Raw genomic sequence first — 24687 nt, 5'->3', positions numbered from 1 at the left:
GTTATGAAAAATAGGTAAGGCTGGGGATAGAGGAGATTGAAGAGGAATCTTGAAGCGAACCGATCTCCACAAGAGCAGCGAGTATCGAGAGAGGAGAGCAGAGGGGGGGGATCAAAGTAAAGATAGGATTCGATGACCACATAAGAGAGCATAAAGTATGGGGGGAGAGGAGAGCATTTTCCAGAGTAAGCCAGCGAGGTGCACCCAAACCTGCGTTACATAATAACAATTGAGCAAGACGAGCCGCTCTATAATATTTGACAAGGTTGGGGACAGATAGTCCCCCAACACTCTTATGGTAGTACATAATAACTCTGGGGATACAGGGGCGGAGGCCTCGCCAAATGAAATGAAATATATCAGCCTGGAGTGTCCGGAGATCTGGTAAGCGAATAGGAATAGGTAGGGTTCAGAATAAATATAACAGTCTAGGTAGCAGTACCATCTTGACAGAGTGGAGCCTGCCCAGCCAGGAAATATGAGGGAGATTCCATTTAGTCATGTCGGCCCTCAGGGACTTAAAGAGAGGGGGGTAGTTAAGTTTATAAAGAGAAGCAATGTTAGAGGGAAGAGAAACCCCAAGATAGGGAAGGTAAGAAGTGGTGGGGTGGAGATCGAAGTTAAGACCAATGAGATCCTGTGTCAACCTTGGGGTGTTACAGAACAATATCTCCGACTTGTTCTTATTAATTACTAGTCCGGAGACCGCTGAGAAATTATCCAGGGCCGCAAATAAATTTGGAATGGAAACCAGGGGGGTCAATAACAGATCGTCCGCAAATAAATTTACCTTATATACCGATCCAGCTATATCTACTCCCGAGATGTCAGGGTTTCTTCTTAGGGCACTCGCCAGTGGCTCCATGGCCAAAGCGAATAAGGCAGGCGATAACGGACACTCCTGGCGAGTAACCCGCTCAATAGCAATGGGACTCGGGGAAGAAGAGGGGAGTTTAAGATAAGCCTGAAGTGAAGAGTATAATGTATGTAGAGCAGCTATAAACTGGCCCGAGAATCCCATTCTTTCCAGAACCTTAAACATATAGGACCATGAGACAGAGTCAAAGGCCTTCTCAATACCAAGCCCCAACAAATTCAGGGGGATCAGAGTCGAAGAAGACCAGTGAATCACATCAAGGACCTTACGGATATTGTCTGGGGCTTGACAACCAGGGATGAACCCCACTTGGTCGTTATGAATCAGGTCAGGGAGGAATTTATTCAGTCTGCAGGCTAATATGGAGGTGAACAACTTAGTGTCCAAATTAATTAGGGAGATAGGGCGATAATTGGAAGGGAGCAAGGGATCTTTATTAGGCTTAGGGATGACTACAATCGATGCGGTAAGGAACTCTGGGGGCATAGGGGAACCAGAGAGCATCCTGTTGCAAAAAGAGACAATGTGAGGTAGTAGAATAGAACTGAACTTTTTGTAATAGAGGGCCGACAGGCCGTCAGGGCCAGGGGCTTTTCCCTGTTTCAAGTCGAAGATACATTGATCTACCTCCTCGGCCGACACAGGGGAGTTAAGGCACTCCCTATCAGAGGGTGAGAGGGAAGGTAATGAGATGGAGTCCAGAAAGGTAGAGATAGAGGTGGAAGAAGGGGGAGAGGAGCGCTCCTTGTACAGGGATGAGTAGAAAGAATGGAAGACATCATATATACGGGAAGGGTTAGAGGTGGGCACTCCAGGCTTGAGTTGAATTGAATGAACCCTATTTATCCGCTGTCTTTGCCTCAGCATGGAGGCAAAGAGCTTGTCCGGCTTGTTCGCCCATTTATAGTAGGTGGCCTGTGTCCACCTCACCGCTCGCTCAGTGCGATCCGTAAGCACCGCATCCAGCTGCAACCTAGTAGTTTTAATAGCGTGTAGCAAGTATGGTTGAGGGTTCAGCTGGTGTGCAGTGACCAGTCTAGCTGGCTTATTTTCCAGGGCGGATTGTGTATTCAGTCTCTCCTTTTTAAGTTTTGCTGCAAGAGATATGAGTTTACCTCTAATAAACGCCTTATAGTCCATCCAAGTCCAACCAATATCAGAGGGGGAAATAGAGTTAGTAGAAAAGTAAGAAGTGAGAGCCTCCTCCAGAGCCATACGAATATGGGGGCGTGACAATAATGACTCATTTAACCTCCATGCATATGGTGTGGAACAGCGAGTACCAAAGGCAAACTGGGCATACACCATATCATGGTCAGACCAGGCACAATGTATGTGTCTGGCATAGAGCAAGTGTGGCAGAGAGGAGGTCGACGTCAGAATCCAGTCGATTCTGGTATATAGCGAGTGTGCTGGAGAATAGTACGTATACCCCCTCTGCGCCAGGTTGTGCTCCCTCCGTGCATCCGCCAGTTCATGCAAGGCTAGAGTGTCCTTCAGGAGTCTCTGCTGTGTACCTGTTCTGCGAAAAGCAGTCGTGTGGGACATATCAAGCACCCCGTTGAACACCATATTAAAGTCACCACACCATATAAGGAAATCGTAGGTAAGATCAGGTAATTTGCTAAGTGAACAAAAAAGTCCAATGGATCATCATTTGGTGCATAGGAATTAATTATACACAGCCGAGACTCCCTGTATGTGCCCTCCAGAACCAAATATCTACCCTCAGTATCCACATGAGAGTTGAGTACGGTGAAAGGGAAAGCATTGTGTAGCATTACCAGTACTCCTCTGGATTTGGAAGTGTGAGAGGCCATATAAACTTGCGAGTAATTAGCATGGATGTGCTTTGGATAGGAAGAAGTAGTGAAATGTGACTCTTGTATACAAAGTAAATCTGGAGCGTATTTGAGGTAATCTATCATAGCTTTTTTTCCTCTTAATTGAGGAATTGAGCCCTCGGACATTGTGAGATATCACCTTACACATAAGGAAAAGAAGAGGTAGCGCTGAGGTAAGGAAAGAAAGATAAGAAGGTGTGGAGATGCACTTGTCACATTAGAAGAAAAAAATAAAACAAACACGGAAAAGTAGAAGAGGGAAAGGGAAGGAAAGATAAGGGGGAACCAGAAAAACACGAGAACAAAGGTACCAGGAAGGCTACATACAATAGCCACAAGGACTCTTAACATCATAAGAGGACAGAGGGAGGGAGCCAGGGGGGACCCCAATGGGCTCTTAGTCCCCCGTAGCCCCCGTATCCTCTGCAGGTGGGGCAACATGGTAATACACCAAAGGGAAAACTATACAGTGGGGCAAAATCTCCCAGGCAAATGATAGTTAAACCACAGCCCAAGCAAGGGGAGTGGGTCATTACAATAGGAATGCAATCATACAGACAAAATCCCCATGAAGGCGGGAACCCCACCTCCAAGCCCCCCGACCTCGGAGAGCCATAAAAAGAGGAAAAAAAAAGGGAAATAATAAAATAAATAAAGGGGGTGATACATATATCAGAGAACAGTTTCCTGTAGTAGTCCCATGCACTTTGGACCAAAAGAAGAAAACAGTCCCTGCAAGAAAACAGGAGCATAAATGAGCGGCAGCTCCATAAAAAAAAAATATATATATAAATAAATAAACAAAACAAAAAAAAAGGAAAATAAATGAATAAAAATGGAATAAAAATGGAATAAATAGGCCTCCAACAGTGTAAGAGAAAGACTTGGAACATAACAGTCCTACGACATTCAGGGTAGCGTCCCAAAATCAACAGCCATTAGGCAAGAGAGAAAAGAAATTTTAAAAAAGTAAACAGTCGTGAATGATCATCCTGGAGGCTGGTGGAGAGGTCGGTGACGTTTGTAGGGAGAGTCCATCCTTTGCCACGTCTTCCTGATTTTAGACAGCCGCTGTGGTAGAGGCACAGATTCCTCACAAGGTATATTTTCCTTTTTTAGAATCTCCATAGCTTCCTGCGGTGTACGCACTGTGTAAAATGTAGAACGGAACTGGAATTGCAGATTGAAGGGGAACCCCCACCTATAGCGCACTTGTGCTTTTTGTAGAGCAAGCGTGATGGGGCGCATATGCCTCCTCCTCTCTAGCGTTGATGGAGCTAGGTCAGCATACATATGAACTGAGGAGGGTAACCCCGGCAGGGGCTCAATATTACGTGCAGCCTGGAGTAAGCGGTCACGGGCCTCTGGATAATGTAGACGGAGAACAACATCTCGGGGGGTGTCTGGCGTTTTAGGGCGAGCCAGGGCCCTATGGATGCGGTCCATGCGAAACAAAGTGGGGTCCGCCTGAGGTAAAAGTGCTTTGAAAAGGTTAGTGGCCACCTGCTGGAGGTCAGTGTGGGACTCCGGTAAGCCCCGTATTCTTATGTTGGCCCTACGGGACCTATTCTCCAGATCCTCAATTTTTAGCTCCAAGAGATCCAGGCGTTCGGCATGGTCCGCACTGGTTTGGCGCTCTGAGGTCAGAGCGTCAACTATATAATCTGTCTTAATCTCCAAGTCCGCTATTCTTTGACCTAGGTCCCCAATTTGTTTGGTAAAGTCAGCCACCGCCCTCGAAAGTTCAGTTTTGAACATACCTTGTATGGTACGGTACATGTCAGCAGGTGTGAGGGGATCCGGTGTGGTGTCTTCTATCTGGGGAGTATCAGCTATGCTCTCCTCCTCAGGCGCCTCCTGGCAGGGAGCCTGTGTTGGGGTCGGCGCCATTTTAGATTTCGGACCCGTCCGGAATATTTCGGGTATGGTCTGGGACAACGACCTCGGAGAGATCCCAGATCGCTGGGGATCTTGGTTGGCCATGTGGGCTAGCAGTGCGGAAGATTTCGCCTCCGTGGAGCCGGTAAGACGGCACTTATATAGCTATATTCCCTGCGGTGGCGCGGAGCTCACGGGAGAAGCGTCCTCACCATCGAGCCGCGCGCATGCGCCCCCGAAAACTTTTTTTTTAAATCAACTGGTGCCAGAAAGTTAAACAGATTTGTAAATCACTTCTATTAAAAAATCTTAATCTTCCAGTACTTTGTAGGGGCTGTATACAAAGGGACATCCAAAAAATAAATGCATTTCCTCTGATGTCATGACCACAGTGCTCTCTGCTGACCTCTGCTGTCCATTTTAGGAACTGTTCAGAGCAGCATATGTTTGCTATGGGGATTTTCTCCTGCTCTGGACAGTTCCTAAAATGGACAGCAGAGGTCAGCAGACAGCAGTGTGGTCACGACATCAGAGGAAATGCATTTCTTCTTTGGATTTCACTTTACTATACAGCCCCTAAAAAGTACTGGAAGGATTAAGATTTGTTAACCCCTTAAGGACCAGGCCCATTTTGGCCTTAAGGACCAGACCAATTTTATTTTTGCATTTTCGTTTTTTCCTCCTCGCCATAACTCTCTTATATTTCCAAATTTTTTTATTTTTAATTTTTAATTTTTTTTTTTTTTTTTACACTTTTTATGTCCCCATAGGGGACTATTTATTGCAATCAGTTGATTGCTTATACTGTGCATTGCTATGTATAGGTCATAGCACTGTTCAGTATTACCGGTCATCTTCTGCTCTGGTCTGCTCGATCTCAGACCAGAGCAGAAGACCCCGGGAGACAGCCGGAGCCAGGTGAGGGGACCTCCGGCCACCATGCTGGATGATCGAATCTGTATTGATCACGGCATCTGAGGGGGTTAATGGCGGACATCCGCGCGATCACGGATGTCCGCCATTACAGGCTGATAGCAGCCGGGACCTGCCGGGCATGACGCGAGCACCGCTCTGGTGCTCACGATCATGGCGGCGCATAAATGTACGTCAAGGTGCGTTAAGTACCACGTCACCTTGACGTACATTTACGTTCATTGTCGTTAAGGGGTTAATAGAAGTGATTTACAAATCTGTTTAACTTTCTGGCACCAGTTGAACCAAAGTTGAAAAAAAAAGCCTTCCACAGGACTACCCCTTTAACCCCTTAAGGACTCAGGGTTTTTGCGTTTTTGCACTTTCGCTTTTTCCATCTTACCTTTTAAAAATCATAACCCTTTCAATTTTCCACCTAAAAATCCATATTATGGCTTATTTTTTGCGTCGCCAATTCTACTTTGCAGTGACATTAGTCATTTTACCCAAAAATGCACGGCGAAACGGAAAAAAAATCAGTGTGCGACAAAATAAAATAAAAAAACGCCATTTTGTAACTTTTGGGGGCTTCCGTTTCTACGCAGTGCATATTTCGGTAAAAATTACACCTTATCATTATTCTGTAGGTCCATACGGTTAAAATGATACCCTACTTATATAGGTTTGATTTTGTCGCACTTCTGGAAAAAATCATAACTACATGCAGGAAAATTTATACGTTTAAAAATGTCATCTTCTGACCCCTTTAACTTTTTTATTTTTCCACATACAGGGTGGTATGAGAACTCAAGTTTTTATTGGTATGATTTTTGTTTTGATCGGACTTTTTGATCACTTTTTATTCCTTTTTTAATGGTATAAAAAGTGACCAAAATACGCTTTTTTGGACTTTGGAATTTTTTTGCGCGTACGCCATTGACTGTGCGGCTTAATTAATTATATATTTTTATAGTTCGGACATTTACGCACGCGGCGATACCACATATGTTTGTTTATTTTTTTTTTTTACACTGTTTTAATTTTTTTATGGGAAAAGGGGGGTGATTCAAACTTTTATTAGGGAAGGAGTTAAATGACCTTTATTAACACTTTTTTTTTTACATTTTTTTTGCAGTGTTATAGGTCCCATAGGGACCTATAACACTGCACACACTGATGTTTTACACAGATCACAGGCGTGTATTAACACGCCTGTGATCAGTGTTATCAGTGCTTGACTGCTCCTGCCTGGATCTCAGGCACGGAGCAGTCATTCGTCGATCGGACACCGAGGAGGCAGGTAAGGGCCCTCCCGGTGTCCGGTCAGCTGTTCGGGACGCCACGATTTCACCGCGGCGGTCCTGAACAGCCCGACTGAGCAGCCGGGTCACTTTCACTTTCACTTTAGAAGCGGCGGTCAGCTTTGACCGCCGCTTCTAAAGGGTTAATACTGCACATCGCCGTATTAACACGCCTGTGATCAGTGTTATCGGCGCTTGACTGCTCCTGCCTGGATCTCAGGCACAGAGCAGTCATTCGTCGATCGGACACCGAGGAGGCAGGTAAGGGCCCTCCCGGTGTCCGGTCAGCTGTTTGGGACGCCGCGATTTCACCGCGGCGGTCCCGAACAGCCCGACTGAGCAGCCGGGTCACTTTCACTTTCACCTTAGAAGCGGCGGTCAGCTTTGACTGCCGCTTCTAAAGGGTTAATACCGCACATCGCCGTATTACCACGCCTGTGATCAGTGTTATCGGCGCTTGACTGCTCCTGCCTGGATCTCAAAGCTGACCGCCGCTTCTGAAGAGTTAATACCGCACATCGCCGCGATCGGCGATGTGTGGTATTAGCCGCGGGTCCTGGCCATTGATGAGCGCCGGGACCGACGCGATATGATGCAGGATCGCGGCGCGATCCCGCTTCATATCGCGGGAGCCGGCGCAGGACGTAAATACACGTCCTGCGTCATTAAGGGGTTAAGGACCAGAGCGTTTTTTTGCACATCTGACCACTGTCACTTCTAGCATTAAAGGGGTTCTCCGGTGCTTACACATCTTTTCCCCTATTCAAAGGATAGAGGATAAAATGCCTGATCGCGGGAGTCCCACCGCTGGGGACCCGCGGGATCATGCATGCGGCACCCCGTTTGTAATCAGTCCCCGGAGCGCGTTCGCTCCGAGACTGATTACAGGCGACCACCGGGCCGGCAGCGTGTGACTTCACGCCTCCGCCCCCGTGTGACTTCACGCTCCGCTCCTCAATGCAAGCCTACGGGAGGGGGCGTGATAGCTATGACGCCCCCTCTCGTAGGTTTGCATTGAGGGGCAGAGGCGTGACGTCACACGCCGCCGGCCCGGTGGTCGCCTGTAATCAGTGCGGGAGCGAACACGCTCTGGGGCCTGATTACAAACGGGGTGCTGCGTGCATGATCCCAGGGATCCCCAGCGGCGGGACTCCCGCGATCAGGCATCTTATCCCCTATCCTTTGGATAGGGGAAAAGATGTGTAAGCACTGGAGAACCCCTTTAATAACTCAGGGATGCTTTTACTTTTCATTCTGATTCCGAGGTTGTTTTTTCGTGACATATTCTACTTTATGTTAGTGGTAAAATTTTGTCGATACTTGCATAATTTCTTGGTGAAAAATTCCAAAATGTTTTGGAAAAAATGAAAATTTAGCATTTTTCTAACTTTGAAGCTCTCTGGTTGTAAGGGAAATAGACACTCCAAATAAATTATATTTTGATTCACAAATACAATGGCCCTCATTTACTAAAAGTGGACTGTTTATTGTGGAGTGCTTTCAATATCAATCGTCTTTTTTTTAGGCTTATTTACTATTCTGTCGCACCTCGGTTATTTTTGTGTTGCACGTTTTTTTGTGTCGCACTAGTCAATTGTGTCGCACAAACTCCGAGCTAAAGAAATTAGTTGTGTGAGTCAAAATGGTTTAGAATTGTTTGTTTAAAAAAAAAATGTATGAATCAAAAGTATTCATGTGTTATAATTTTTCAAACAATTATCCTTGTTTATCAGTTTGGGTGTTAAATTGATTTAAACCTAATATTGCAAATGTGTTAAAAACAAAAAAAGATATATAAACATTAACTATCACAAAAGCATTCAATATTTTATTCATAAGTGTTGAACAGTACAAAATGTTTTCAGGTTCTAAAACAACAAACCTGTGAGTAGATAGAAAGACCAGGAAGGTTCCACCGAGATTATAAAACAAGTTAATTTCACACAAAACACAATGGTAAACAGTCCCTTGATAGAAATCACTCTATTTTTGGAATTTCCCTCAGCCTCTTGGCTGTCGGTTATTGTGTGAGGCAAACTCACACTTTTACTCTGAGTATTTTTTGTTTTTTGTCGTCAAAACGGCCATTTTTGCATAAAATACGCCCACTTCAGAGTGAAAAAAAACCACTCAGAGTGTTTCCTAAAGTGTCGATTGTGCGACAAAAATTTGGTTGCATAAATAGTCGCACAGACGTTGCGACTAAAATTTTGGCGCAATAACCGAGAAAAAGAGTCGGATGAACTTTAGTAAATGAGGGCCAATATGTCTACTTTAAGTTTGCATCATAAAATTTACATGTTTTTACTTTTGGAAGACATCAGAGGGCTTCAAAGTTCAGCAGCAATTTTCCAATTTTTCACAAAATTTTCAAGATTAGAATTTTTCCAATTTTCCAAATTTTACAAGGGGTAAAAGGAGAAAAATCCTCTCAAAACTTGTTACCCAATTTCTCTCGAGTAGGGAAATACCTCATATGTGTATGTCAAGTGTTCAGCGGGCGCAGTAGAGGGCTCAGAAGGGAAAGAGCGACAATGGGATTTTGGAGAGTGAGTTTTTCTGAAATGGTTTTTGCGGGGCCTGTCAAATTTAGGAAGCCCCTAAGGTGCCAGAACAGCAGAAAAACCCCCACATGGCATACCATTTTGGAAACTGCACCCCTCAAGGCACGTAACAAGGGGTCCCTTGAGCCTTAACACCCCACAGGTGTTTGACGACTTTTCGTTAAAGTCGGATGTGTAAATGAAAAAAAAATGTTTTCACTCAGTATGGAAATACCCCATGAGTAAGATGCACTGCGGGCGAACTACAATGCTCTGAAGAGAAGGAGTCACATCAGACAGGAGAGAGCACAGAGGAGTACTATCAGGAGAGATCACTGAGGAGTACTATCAGACAGGAGAGAGCACAGAGGAGTCCTATAAGACAGGAGAGAGAACAGAGGAGTCCTATCAGAGAGGAGAGAGCAATGAGGAGTTCTATCAGACAGGAAAGGGCACAAAGGAATGCTATCAGACAGGAGATAGTACTCCTCGGTGCTCTGTCTTATAGTACTCCTCTGTGATCACTCCTGTCTGATAGTACTCCACTGTGGTCTGTCTGATAGGACTCCTCTGTGCTAATAGACAAGAGAGATCACAGAGGAGTACTATCTCACAGGAGAGAGCACAGAGGAGTGCTATCAGATAGGAGAGAGCATAGAGGAGAACTATCAGACAGGAGAGAGCACAGAGGAGTGCTATCAAACAGGAGAGAGCACATAGGAGTACTATCAGACAGGAGAGAACACACAGGAGTCCTATCAGACAGGAGAGAGCACAGAGGAGTACTATCAGACAGGAGATAGCACAGAGGAGTCCTATCAGACAGGAGAGAGCACAGAGGAGTACTATCAGACAGGAGAGCACAGAGGAGTGCTATCAGACAGGAGAGAGCACAGAGGAGTACTATCAGACAGGAGAGCACAGAGGAGTCCTATCAGACAGGAGAGAGAACAGAGGAGTGCTAGCCCACCCTCCCTTACTGGACTTTGCCCATGCCTGTGCTTCATTTAAACAAAGCCATGATTTTATAAGCCATTATTTCTATAAAAAGGAATCAAAATTTTCTTATGAAGTATATTAAAAAAGTTAAAGGGGTTATCCACCATGAGGTGATTTTAGTACGTACCTAACAGGCAGTAATGGACATGATTATGAAGGATCTGTGCTTGTCTTGGGGCTAAATGGCTATTACCATAACACTGTGGCTAGCTTTTTGTGAAGTTTTATTTCCTGTTTGACTTTTCTTTTTTTTTACTACAAATCCCACAATTCCATTTTCCTCCCTCCCACACATCAGCCACCCCACCCATTGAAACAAAAGACCTGTGGTTTTCAATCAGTGTGCCTACAGCTGTTGCATTAGTTGCAGTTGATCTCTCTCCCACCAAGCGATCCCTCCACCCATTGAAGCAGACAGGCTCCCTGTCATCAGCTGACTAGTGAGTCAGATCTCGGCCGCATTGCAAGCTGGGAAAAATCGGAGACAACATTTTGTGCATTTTGTATGCTGTTAAAAAAATAGTGGGGTGAAAATCACAGAAGAATTGTGAGAAAACCGTCACACACAGATAAAGACACTATATTATGAACTACACTAACTTTACAGCCCCTATAGCATAGTCAAATAAAAAAAATTCCTGGAATACCCCTTTAATGTTTTGCCAAGATGTACAACATATAAAAAGTTTTTGTATCTGACAGCCCTTAGCAATCAGGTTCCAAAAACATAGATCAATGTAATGCAACAGCATTACATTGATCTATGTAAGCTATTTAATGATGGCTTATAATTTATACAGAATGTTTACATTTATAAAGAAAAGTATATATTTTTTTAAATATAAAAAAACACCACTCTAATAAAAATTCTAATTACCCCCATTTCCCATTTTAAAAAAAAAATTGTAAAAGAAAATAAACAAACATATTTGGTATCGTTGCCTGCCTAACTGTACGAACTATTAAATTACGATGTTCCTGATCCTGTATGGTGAAAGGCGTAAACATAAAATAATTACAAACTGAATTTTGGTCACAATAGCTCCCAAAAAAAAGTTAAACCATTAAAAACTACAGCTCATGGTGGAAAAAATAAACCCTAACATGTAGGAGGTAATAAAAAAAAGTTATAGGGGTCAGAACATGGTATTACACAAACATTTTATTTTTATTTTTCGAGTTTTCAATTTTTTTTTTCACCTTAAACTAAATAAAAACTATCCAAGTTTGGTATCATTGGAATTTTACTGACCCATAGAATAAAGACTGCATGTCACATTTACCGTATTGTGAGCCCTGAAAAAAAATTTGGTGCAATGAGCAGGTACAATATCTATGATCCCTTCTTTTTTTGCAAAATATGCTGTCAATGGGCAAGGAATTGCTTATCCCTCAGAGAGAGGAAAATCTGCCAAAAGCAGTCTGGCAGCAGAATGGTACACCTTCACTTTTCTATTAGGATGTTTAGCGATACCTGAATGAAACTCTACTTCTTGGATAAGCCACACTGGAAACAACAAATCACTAATGTTGCACTGGCCTCCACAATTGCCAGATCTAACACCCCACAACTTCTTTATGTGGGGCTACATAAAGGACTCTGAGTAGTGGATGTACTTGTACTTAGCTAGTTGTGGGTTTACTGTGCTATGGAGAGCCATGTCTTTAATATTTTAGTAAATAGGTGCGTTTTCAGAAAAACAAAAGAAACAGAAAAAGAAAAGCGCAACCATGTGACGTTATTCCCTTTAACTGGGTGAGTGGTGTGCTTTAGTGGGGTACGCTCACCTGGATGTGTTGTACTGTGGGCACAACATCAATCTGCGCATATAGCCAACAAAAAATGGCTTAGTAGATCTTGAGTGCAGCCGGCATCACACCTGTCCTTCTGACGCTAAAAGGTTCGGAGTCAAAGATGCTGCGGGCACAGCTAGAAAAAGGATGTCTTCTCAGAGGGAGAATAAATCATTTTAACCATAAAACAGACTGGTAAAAATAAAAAAGATTTATTCAGCATAGGATACTTGTGGACAACGCATTTCAAGGGGCGGGACCCCCTCTTCATCAGCTTTAGTGATTGGCTGGTAGGAGTAATGACGGATTTTATACCGTATTTGCCGGGGAAAAATATATTTGCCATTTTGCAAACAATATTAAAAACTCTCTTGATAAACACAGTTAAATACACATAGGAATTTCATAGCATCCAATGTATAAAAGTAAACTTCGTACACTGGGGGAAAGAAGTGTCAGTGAATTATGCGCACAAATTCAGATTCTCAGGTTAGTAGAACATGTAGTGCGATTGCACCTATGTTATTGGTATCTGTTTGATTGCAAGTGTATGTTTATTCTCTGTGTTCCCGAGTTCTTTCTTTTTTCTCTTTTTTTTTCCACACAGGTTCGGCGTCATGGCCGCATCCCGTGGAAAAGCAGGTAGGAACAAAAATAGAAGGAGACCGAAAATATGTCTTAGCGGCAATACAGAGTTCTGTGATTGACAGAATCGTTGTGGCCGCATCCTGGGGAGCGGCAGGTCAAAGTGTGAAGGAGGGTATGAAAATCCCAAAATAAATAATCACTGAAGAATTATATATTGTAGTGTAATAATGTATAGCAGCAGAGATTTATTGTTTTCAGAATACGTTATGGCCTCATTTCACGGCGTTAAGGGCAGAATATAACTTAGGGATTTTGCTATTGAAGGTATAGATGCACATGTGTTACGCCTAGCGCTCCGGGTCCCCGCTCCTCCCCGGAGCGCTCACGGCGTCTCTCTCCCCGCAGCGCCCCGGTCAGTCCCGCTGACCGGGAGCGCTGCACTGTCATGGCCGTCGGGGATGCGATTCGCACAGCGGGACGCGCCCGCTCGCGAATCGCATCCCAGGTCACTTACCCGTCCCGGTCCCCTGCTGTCATGTGCTGGCGCGCGCGGCTCCGCTCTCTAGGGCGCGCGCGCGCCAGCTCTCTGAGACTTAAAGGGCCAGTGCACCAATGATTGGTGCCTGGCCCAATTAGCTTAATTGGCTTCCACCTGCTCCCAGACTATATCTGCTCACTGCCCCTGCACTCCCTTGCCGGATCTTGTTGCCTTGTGCCAGTGAAAGCGTTTAGTGTGTCCAAAGCCTGTGTTACCTGAACTTCTGCTATCCATCTTGACTACGAACCTTGCCGCCTGCCCCCGACCTTCTGCTACGTCTGACCTTGCCTCTGCCTAGTCCTTCTGTCCCACGCCTTCTCAGCAGTCAGCGAGGTTGAGCCGTTGCTAGTGGATACGACCTGGTTGCTACTGCCGCAGCAAGACCATCCCGCTTTGCGGCGGGCTCTGGTGAAAACCAGTAGCCTCTTAGAACCGGTCCACCAGCACGGTCCACGCCAATCCCTCGCTGACACAGTGGATCCACAACCTGTGAGCCGAATCGTGATAGTAGATCCGGCCATGGATCCCGCTGAGGTGCCGCTGCCAAGTCTCGCTGACCTTCCCACGGTGGTCGCTCAGCAATCGCAGCAGATTGACCAACAAGGACAGCAGCTGTCGCAGTTGACCGCCATGTTACAGCAACTTCTGCCTCTGCTACAGCAGCAACCATCTCCTCCGCCAGCTCCTGCACCTCCTCCGCAGCGAGTGGCCGCTCCTAGCCTCCGCTTGTCCCTGCCGGACAAATTTGATGGGGACTCTAAACTCTGCCGTGGATTTTTGTCTCAGTGTTCCCTGCATATGGAGATGTTGTCGGACTTGTTTCCTACAGAACGGTCTAAGGTGGCGTTCGTAGCAAGCCTTCTTTCAGGAAAGGCCTTGTCTTGGGCCACACCGCTCTGGGACCGCAATGATCCTGCCACAGCCACAGTCCAGTCCTTCTTCGCTGAACTCCGGAGTGTCTTCGAGGAGCCAGCCCGAGCTTCTTCTGCCGAGACTGCCCTGTTGAACCTGGTCCAGGGTAATTCTTCAGTGGGCGAGTACGCCATCCAATTTCGTACTCTTGCTTCCGAGTTATCATGGAATAACGAGGCTCTCTGCGCGACCTTTAAAAAAGGCCTATCCAGTCGCATCAAGGATGTACTGGCCGCACGAGAGATTCCTGCCAACCTGCAAGAACTCATCCATTTGGCTACCCGCATTGACATGCGTTTTTCTGAGCGACACCAAGAGCTCCGCCAGGAAAAAGACTTAGATCTCTGGGCACCTCTCCCACAGTATCCGTTGCAATCTACGCCTGGGCCTCCCGCCGAGGAGGCCATGCAAGTGGATCGGTCTCGCCTGACCCAGGAAGAGAGGAATCGCCGTAGGGAAGAAAATCTTTGTCTGTACTGTGCCAGTACCGAGCATTTCTTGGTGGATTGCCCTATTCGTCCTCCACGTCTGGGAAACGCACGCACGCACCCAGCTCATGTGGGTGTGGCGTCTCTTGGTTCTAAGTCTGCTTCTCCACGTCTCACGGTGCCCGTGCGGATTTCTCCTTCAGCCAACTCCTCCCTCTCAGCCGTGGCCTGCTTGGACTCTGGTGCCTCTGGGAATTTTATTCGGGATTCGTTGGTGAATAAATTCCGCATCCCGGTGACCCGTCTCGTCAAGCCGCTCTACATTTCCGCGGTCAACGGAGTCAGTTTGGATTGCACCGTACGTTACCGCACAGAACCCCTCCTGATGTATATTGGACCCCATCACGAAGTGATCGAGTTCTTCGTCCTTCCCAACTGTACCTCTGAGGTCCTCCTCGGTCTGCCATGGCTCCGGCTTCATTCTCCCACCCTTGACTGGACCACCGGGGAGATCAAGAACTGGGACTCTGCCTGCCATAGGAAGTGCCTCTCCCCCCCTCCCAGTCCCGTCAGGCAAGCCTCAGTGCCTCCTCATGGCCCCCGTCCTGGTGACACACTGCCCCGTGCCAGGCTTCGCCCTCTGCCCTCCCTCCCCATTCCCACTCCTGCTGTACTGCCTGCCGTTGAGGAAACCCTCCATTCTTTCCCGGTGTCCTCATCCCAGGGGAGGCAGTTACCGGAAAAAGAAAGGGGGAGACCTAAGGGGGGGGGGGGGTACTGTTACGCCTAGCGCTCCGGGTCCCCGCTCCTCCCCGGAGCGCTCACGGCGTCTCTCTCCCCGCAGCGCCCCGGTCAGTCCCGCTGACCGGGAGCGCTGCACTGTCATGGCCGTCGGGGATGCGATTCGCACAGCGGGACGCGCCCGCTCGCGAATCGCATCCCAGGTCACTTACCCGTCCCGGTCCCCTGCTGTCATGTGCTGGCGCGCGCGGCTCCGCTCTCTAGGGCGCGCGCGCGCCAGCTCTCTGAGACTTAAAGGGCCAGTGCACCAATGATTGGTGCCTGGCCCAATTAGCTTAATTGGCTTCCACCTGCTCCCAGACTATATCTGCTCACTGCCCCTGCACTCCCTTGCCGGATCTTGTTGCCTTGTGCCAGTGAAAGCGTTTAGTGTGTCCAAAGCCTGTGTTACCTGAACTTCTGCTATCCATCTTGACTACGAACCTTGCCGCCTGCCCCCGACCTTCTGCTACGTCTGACCTTGCCTCTGCCTAGTCCTTCTGTCCCACGCCTTCTCAGCAGTCAGCGAGGTTGAGCCGTTGCTAGTGGATACGACCTGGTTGCTACTGCCGCAGCAAGACCATCCCGCTTTGCGGCGGGCTCTGGTGAAAACCAGTAGCCTCTTAGAACCGGTCCACCAGCACGGTCCACGCCAATCCCTCGCTGACACAGTGGATCCACAACCTGTGAGCCGAATCGTGATAACATGATTACATAATATAATTATAGTGGCAAGATTATATGAAGAAAATAGTCAATGTGGCCGCATCTCATGGAGCGGCAGATTAAGGTATGAAGACAGTATATAAATATAAGATATCATATAGCAGCACAGGATTATATTATATAATAATGACAATTTATAGCAGCGAGGGCAGTACATAGATATAATGTATTTAGCAGCAAATTATATGGTATAATAATGTATCTGCATATGGCAGCACATGGTTGGCTGATATCATAATTTAATTTACAGCAGTAAGGACAAAATATATATTAATATATATATATATATATATATATATAGATAGATATTTATATATATATATATATACAGTACAGACCAAAAGTTTGGACACACCTTCTCATTCAGAGTTTTCTTTATTTTCATGACTATGAAAATTGTAGATTCACACTGAAGGCATCAAAACTATGAATTAACACATGTGGAATTATATACATAACAAAAAAGTGTGAAAATATGTCATATTCTAGGTTGTAGCCACCTTTTGCTTTGATTACTGCTTTGCACACTCTTGGCATTCTCTTGACGAGCTTCAAGAGGTAGTCACCTGAAATGGTCTTCCAACAGTCTTGAAGGAGTTCCCAGAGATGCTTAGAACTTGTTGGCCCTCTTGCCTTCACTCTGAGGTCCAGCTCACCCCAAACCATCTCGATTGGGTTCAGGTCCGGTGACTGTGGAGGCCAGGTCATCTGGCACAGCGCCCCATCACTCTCCTTCTTGGTCAAATAGCCCTTACACAGCCTGGTGGTGTGTTTGGGGTCATTGTCCTGTTGAAAAATAAATGATGGTCCAACTAAACGCAAACCGGATGGAATAGCATGCCACTGCAAGATGCTGTGGTAGCCATGCTGGTTCAGTATGCCTTCAATTTTGAATAAATCCCCAACAGTGTCACCAGCAAAGCACCCTTACACCATCACACCTCCTCCTCCACACCAGCACACCTGTGAAGTGAAAACCATTTCAGGTGACTACCTCTTGAAGCTGAACAAGAGAATGCAAAGAGTGTGCAAAGCAGTAATCAAAGCAAAAGGTGGCTACTTTGAACAACCTAGAATATAACATATTTTCAGTTGTTTCACAATTTTTTGTTATGTCTATAATTCCACATGTGTTAATTCATAGTTTTGATGCCTTCAGTGTGAATCTACAATTTTCATAGTCATGAAAATAAAGAAAACTCTAAATGAGAAGGTGTGTCCAAACTTTTGGTCTGTACTGTACAGCGAATTATATGGTATGATAATTTACAGCAGCAAAGGATTATGTGCTAAAATTAGCAGCAAGAACAATATGTATATATAGCAGCGAATTATATGGTATAATAATTTAGAGCAGCAAAGGATTATGTGCTAAAATTTTAAAATATATTATTAGAATATATTATACGACCCCAGGGTGATGTTGAAATGTTCTGTATGGTCTCAGATCATGGAATAGGGCTAATTCAGAGGAGTGGTAGACAGTTTTGATTTTGGTAGAAAATACATAATACTGGAATATAAATAGGAATATAACTATGTATAAAATGTATATATCTGGGGGTCAGGGGCCCCGAGGAGGTTAGTAAAAAATAAATATAAAAATCTGAATATAAACTATATGTGGTAAAGAATGGAGTTGGCACCGTTATAAAATCTAAAAAATTACTTCTTTGACCTCATTAAGACCATGAGGCTGTAATGTTGGGAAAGAATAGATACAGACGATTTCTTTTTTAGCTAACGCTTCAGCTCTATTTGTTTTTTTCCCAACTGTAAATTTCTATTAAAGTTTTAAAATACAGAAATTAGAAAACACAAAAGAAGTGCCACCAACAGCATCATACAGTACAAACATTCCCAGAGATCGTGAGCTGTAAATTTAGCAAATTAGGGAACTAGATTCCTCCAGGATCGTACCACGCTATCAAGCAGTAGGCACAAATAGGTAATAAACTACAACACATCAGACAGACAAGACAAAGACGAACTATAGACAACAAATGAAAGACACAACAAACAAGGGGGGGTGGGGGGTAAGGGAGGGGATGTGTAGGGGGTGTTAGACAATTAAGGAGGCTGTCAGTCCACATATCTATCCCAGGGCTCCCAGACCGCTAGGAAGAGGGGCAGATTAAGGTAAGAAGACTGTATATAAATATAACATATCTCCATATAGCAGCACAGGAAGCAAAGAGGACCAAAGCATACAATAAACAGAGATATTACCAACATAGAAGAAAAAAAGACTGAACAAAATTATCACACCCCAAAAATTCCCACCTAAATACAAAAGATCATTTGAAAGAAAATATCTTTTAAGTAGAAAATGTCACTCCTACAGTACTACATTTATCCCCTTTCCCTATCAAACCCTACCATTATCTGGAAGAATCCTTATTCACTGTACATGATCTTAGTACTTCACCTACCCCACCTGGAATACAAGGTCCGCTACTTATCGACAATTCTCCAGCGGCAACAGAAGCGGCAGTTCCCTTTATAATACCAATTACCAATAACACTAATACCACCCATTCTATCACCATCCGTGCTGAAATACATCATCCGAACATTAGCAATATTCTTCCTTCTCCCAAGAATAATACAGCTACACTAGTGGACATCAGCCACCCTATACAGAATGTGCAGAAAGAAGGTGACTCCCCCCATACAACACAGCCTCCAGAGCCTCAGGAATCAGAAAGAACCCCATTAACAGATCCTATCCCGTCCCTTCCTTTTTTAGGGACGGGTCAGATCAAGAACAAAACCATCACAGACTTTTTTCATCCCAGAAAGCCCACAAAAAGAAGACTAGAAGAGGCACCAGAGGAGGAACCAGCAGGAAACATAGAAAAAGCCCCAAAGAGACATTAGTACCTTCTACAGATGCTGCACCTCAAGACAAGTCTGCAATAAAAATCTTTAATTTAGCACAGCATATTCTTAATGAAGGAGAAAGATCTCTCTTACAGAAAGGGCTATCTTAGTGCCCGAAATATTAATTTATTTGTTATTGCACCTATATCAATTTTACCCGCCGGTTAACTCTTCAGCTGCATTTTTCTTTACCCAACAACAACACACAAAAACCAACCAGTGAGGAACCATTAATAATAGGTGTCCATCCAGAAATAAAATCCAAATCCAAGTTTTACCCGGTGAGAAGCCAGGGACATTTGTTGCAGACTTTCTATGACTTGGTAGCTCGAGATTTTAGTAACCTCCCAGATTCTTTTTCACCCCACTCCCAGGAGGGGCATCTAACAAGAAAGGAACATTCTGCCTTGAAAGCTCTGAAGAATAACAATGACATTGAAGCACGTAAAATTCTGGAGGACATATCCTACTATGAATATGTCAAAAATGATCCCTTTCCCCAGCTACAATCCAAGATCTTAGCAATTTTAGATATGGTTCTGAAAAATAATATAATAAACAAAAAGAGAAAAGTTTTTATATATACAAAATCCCTCAGTCCATTTTTATTAACATTTACCAAAAATACATAAGGATTAACAACACCACCCTGGAAGACCTATTATCTCAGGGATAAATAGGACCACCTGCAATATTTCACACTACCTAGATCTTAAACTTCAAGAATATGTACAGAAGCTACAAAGTTTCCTGAAGAATTGGGATCAGCTAATTTCCATATTAAATATATAAAATGGGAAGAAGATATGCTACTGGTGACACTGGATGTCACTGATTTATATTCTAATATAAATCATAATCTAGGGATCACAAGCACTAAAGCTTATTTAGATGCAGACCCTAATATCCCATCAGATCAGTCCACTTTTTTAATAGAATGTCTTGAGCTTATTTTAAAGAATATTTTTTTAACTTATAATGGAAATACATGACTTCAGATAAAAGGAACAGCAATGGGGACCTGTGTGGCCCCCTTATATGCAAATCTTTTTATGGGATGTTTTGAGGAGAAATTTTTAACTAATAACCCACTGTTTTTTAAACATGCTGTGATCTACAGAAGATATATAGATCTTTTTATACTATGGAAGGGCACCATACACAATACAACAATTTGTACAAGAAATCAATAACAATGACTGGGAAATCACCTTGACTCATTGTGAAGATAAAATACTAACAACAACTTATTTCAAATCTGTAGATTCCAACAGCTATGTCCCCTTTTTAAGCAGGCATTATCGGAAATGGAAACAAAACATACCATATGGACAATTTAGGAGAGTTAGGAAAAACTGTACAGACATAAATACGTTTACAAAGCAAGCAAATATTTTAAAAACAAGGTTTCATCAAAAAGGCTATCCTAAAAAACGAATAGAAGATGCCTATCAAAAAACCTAATTACGTACCCAGGAAGAATGCTTGTCAGTGAATACTAGAATAAATTCTGAAAATGGAGAACAAAAAGAAAAGGAAAGAAAGAGGAAACACCACCAAAAACACCACCAAAAAAAACAAAAAAATCTAAGACAAAATTACAAATAAATACATTTCATACAAATTTCATTACTATTACTACTTAATCTACGGGACAACAAAAGATAAGAGAAATCCTAAAAAAACACTGGGGAATATTAATTTCAGACCCCCTACCTGAAGAGTCTACTGCCAGCAAATCCAGGGATAACATTTAGAAGGGCACCTTCATTGCGGAATATTGTTGCTTCGAGCCGCCTCAGAAGACAAAGAAAAACTAAAACTGAATCAGCTGAGACCCTTTTGAAAAAGGGAGTTTTCAAATGTAAAAAGAATAATTGTCTGTGCGGCCTTACTATACAACACAAAAGTATTACATTCAGCAGCACATATACAAAGAAAATGTTTCCTATAAAATATAATATGACATGCCAATCCTCCTACATCATATATCTAATTAACTGTCATTGTGGGAAACAATATGTGGGGAGGACCTCACAAAAGCTACATCAGATGCTCAACCAACATAGATGTAATATAAAAATAAATTTCATGTACCGTGGCTTATCCAGACACATTACCTAATGTGAGCATAAAGGTAATAATTATTTTACCATCATAACAACTGATTATATACACTTTACAAATAGAGCCGAAGCGTTAGCTAAAAAAGAAATGTTCTAGATCTATTCTCTCCCAACATTACAGCCTCATGGTCTTAATGAGGTCAAAGAAGTAATTTTTTAGATTTTATGACGGTGCCAACTCCATTCTTTACCACATAAAGTTTATTTTCAGATTTTTATATTTATTTTTTTACTAACCTCCTCGCGGCCCCCTGGCCCCCAGATATATACATTTTATACATAGAGTTATATTCCTATTTATATTCCAGTAGTATGTATTTTCTACCGAAATTGAATTAGCCCTATTCCACGATCTGAGATCAAAAATCCCTTATTCTATTTACAGAACATTTCAACATCACCCTGAGGTCGTATAATATATTCTAATAATCTAGTTTAAAATTTTTAAATTTTAGCACATAATCCTTTGCTGCTCTAAATGATTATACCATATAATTCACTGCTATATATACATATTTGGGGAGATTTATCAAACTGTGTGAGAGAAAAACTGGAGAGATTTTTCTACAGCAACCAATCACAGCTCAGCTAACGAGCTCTGGTAAAGTGAAAGCTGAACTGTGATTGGTTGCTGTGGAAAAATCCCTCCAGTTTTTCTCTCACACAGTTTGATAAATCTGGGCCATTGTCCTTGCTGCAAATTTTTAGCACATAATCCTTTGCTGCTGAAAATTATCATACCATATAATTCGCTGCTATATATATATATATATATATATATATATATATATATAGTCCTTGCTGCTATAAATTAAATTTTTATATCAGCCAACCATCTCTGCTGCTATACATTATTACACTATTTTATATAATTCTTCAGTGATTATTTATTTTGGGATTTTCATACCCTCCTTCACACTTTGACCTGCCGCTCCCCAGGATGCAACAATTCTGTCAATCACAGAACTCTGTATTGGCGCTAATACATATTTTCGGTCCCCTTCAATTTTTGTTCCTACCTGCTTTTCCACGGGATGCCGCCATGACGCCGAACCTGTGTGGAAAAAAAAAGAGAAAAAAGAAAGAAGAAAAAGAAAGAAAAAATGATGGGCTTACATAAAACTTTGAATGGTTTCCCATTTCCCCCGAGACAGGCAAATACCTGTTGCATCATTGCCGTGCCTCGGACTCGGGAACACCAAGAATAAACATACACTTGCAATCAAACAGATACCAAGAAAATAGGTGCAATCGCACTACATGTTCTACTAACCTGAGAATCTGAATTTGTGCGCATAATTCACTGACACTTCTTTCCCCCAGTGTACAACGTTTACTTTTATACATTGGATGCTATGTAATTCCTATGTGTATTTAACTGTGTTTATCGAGAGTTTTTAATATTGTTTGTAAAATAGCAAATATATTTTTCGCGGGCAAATAAAGTATAAAATCCGTCATTGCTCCTGCCAGCCAATCACTGGACCTGATGAAGAGGGGGGCCCCGCCCCTCATAACGCGTTGTCCGCAAGTACTCTATGCTGAATAAATCTTTAATATTTTTACCAGTCCGTTTTACGGTTAAAATGATTTATTCTCGCTGAAGAGCGCCGAGAAGACATCCCTTTTCTAGCTGTGCCCACAGTATCTTTGATATTTTAGTAAATAACACATTTAAAGTTACTTGGAACTGGAAGTATGCTTTAAACCTTAGAAAAAAAAGAAAGGATCACATACCTCATATTCTCCTCTTCTGCTATAAGAAGATCAGCAAAGCATTTATGAGCTGTATCATTTAACCCCTTAACTGTCACTTCTGTACTTCCCCACAGCAAACTGCAAGAAATAACAAGATCTTTTCAGAACTTCACAAGGTACAAGTTACCTAAACCATTTTTAATGGTTTGGGGAACATTGGCCCAGCTTCATCAGTCTGCCAGAAGCCAAAACTGTATGGTTTTGTCTTTAAAAACCAATCACAGCTCAGATTTCATATCTTAAAGGGGTATTCCGATGGAAAACTTTTTTTATTTTTAAATCAACTGGTGCCAGAAAGTTAAACAGAATTGTAAATGACTTCTATTAAAAAATCTTAATCCTTCCAGTACTTATTAGCTGCTGAATACTACAAAGGAAATGGTTTTCTTTTTGGAACACAGAGCTCTCTGTTGACATCATGACCACAGTGCTCTCTGCTGACATCTCTGTCCATTTTAAGAACTGTCCAGAGTAGGAGAAAATCCCCATAGCAAACGTATGCTGCTCTGAACAGTTCCTAAAATGGACAGAGATGTCAGCAGAGAGCACTGTGGTCATGATGTCAGCAGAGAGCTCTGTGTTCCAAAAAGAAAACCATTTCCTCTGTAGTATACAGACCCTAAAAAGTACTGGAAAGATTAAGATTTTTTAATAGAAGTAATTTACAAATCTGTTTAACTTTCTGGCACCAGTTGATTTTAAAAAAAGTTTTCCACGGTAGTACCCCTTTAACAAGCTCTGGTAAAATGAAAGCTACATTGTGATTGGTTGCTCAGGACAAAACCAGACAGTTTTGGCTTCTGGTAGATTGATAAATTTGAGCTTTTGTCTAAGTTCCCTGATTAAACAGAACAACTGCAGCATGAAGTATGATCACTTCTTTTATTTTCAACCCTGCTCTGAAAAAATGAAAGCTGGAATCGTATTTGTTGTCATCAGCAGCATTGACATCTTATACATGTGAGGCCCACTGCTTCTATGTATTGTCGTGGCTAAAACCTTTATGACTGACACAAATTTAGTTTTTTACAAAGTTTGCTGATCTTTTAGTCAAATGATCCTATATATTAAAGTGCAAATATAAACATTTCATGAGTTTTTAAACTTAACAGTGTTGACCCTTTTTTCCAAGACTCCTACAATTTGCCGGCACGCTGGATGTCAACTTCTCGGCCAAATCCTGACTCATGGTAACCCACTCTTGTCATATCACAGTCCTTGGAGTTTATCATAATTTCCGTTTTTTTTTTTGTCCATACTCTTTATGAGGATTGACCACAGGTACTGAATTGAGATCTGGTGAGTTTCCTGCTCATGGGCCAAAGTTTTCAATGTTTTGTTCACTGATCACTTCAGCCTTGTGACATGGTGCTCCATCATGCTGGAAAAAGCATTGTTCATCATCAAATTGTCCTCAATCATTTAGAAAAGTTCCCCCTGTAGGATGTTTAGATGCCAGCAAGGGCCAGGACTCCTACAGAAAGTTAAACTACGGGATCAACTACGGGAGTGGATTGTAGAGGACTGGGGTCAATTTTCTTTGATAAAGCCCCCTTGAGACTGTTTGGGACATCTGGAAGAATGATTGTCCAAAGGAAAAAAAAAAAGTAAATCCTGTGTCATGTCAACAGTAAAGTATCCTGAGACCATTCATGTGTGGAGATGCTTTTAATCCAAGGGAGAGGGCTCTCTCACAATTTTGCCTATGCACACTGCAATGAACGGTATCTCAACATACTCCAAGAGCAACAATGCTTTTTCCAGAACAATGAAGCACCATGGTACAGGGCAAAACTGATA

The 24687-nt window shown here is 43.1% G+C and overlaps 2 protein-coding genes across 23 annotated transcripts in view; one reads left to right on the top strand and one right to left on the bottom strand.

Annotated features, from left to right (window-relative positions):
• TEX14 (testis expressed 14, intercellular bridge forming factor) overlaps positions 1 to 24687 on the bottom strand; it is a 536718-nt gene that overhangs the window by 276620 nt on the left and 235411 nt on the right. For all 22 annotated transcript variants that reach the window (XR_008888708.1, XM_056556863.1, XM_056556851.1 and 19 more), the window contains one exon: positions 22867 to 22965. Coding sequence is in view for 21 of the 22 variants with exons in the window: in XM_056556863.1 (XP_056412838.1) it covers positions 22867 to 22965 (99 nt within the window). In the remaining variant the exon portion in view is untranslated. The remainder of the gene's footprint in view (positions 1 to 22866; positions 22966 to 24687) is intronic.
• The window catches only part of LOC130355950 (uncharacterized), a 133969-nt gene that overhangs the window by 37986 nt on the left and 71296 nt on the right, over positions 1 to 24687 (top strand). The gene's annotated exons all lie outside the window — the stretch shown is intronic.

The sequence above is a fragment of the Hyla sarda genome, chromosome 2 (genome assembly GCF_029499605.1).
Source record: "Hyla sarda isolate aHylSar1 chromosome 2, aHylSar1.hap1, whole genome shotgun sequence".
Taxonomy (NCBI): domain Eukaryota; kingdom Metazoa; phylum Chordata; class Amphibia; order Anura; family Hylidae; genus Hyla; species Hyla sarda.
The sequence above is the reverse complement of the archived record's forward strand: the minus strand, read 5'-3'. Positions and strand labels throughout refer to the sequence as shown.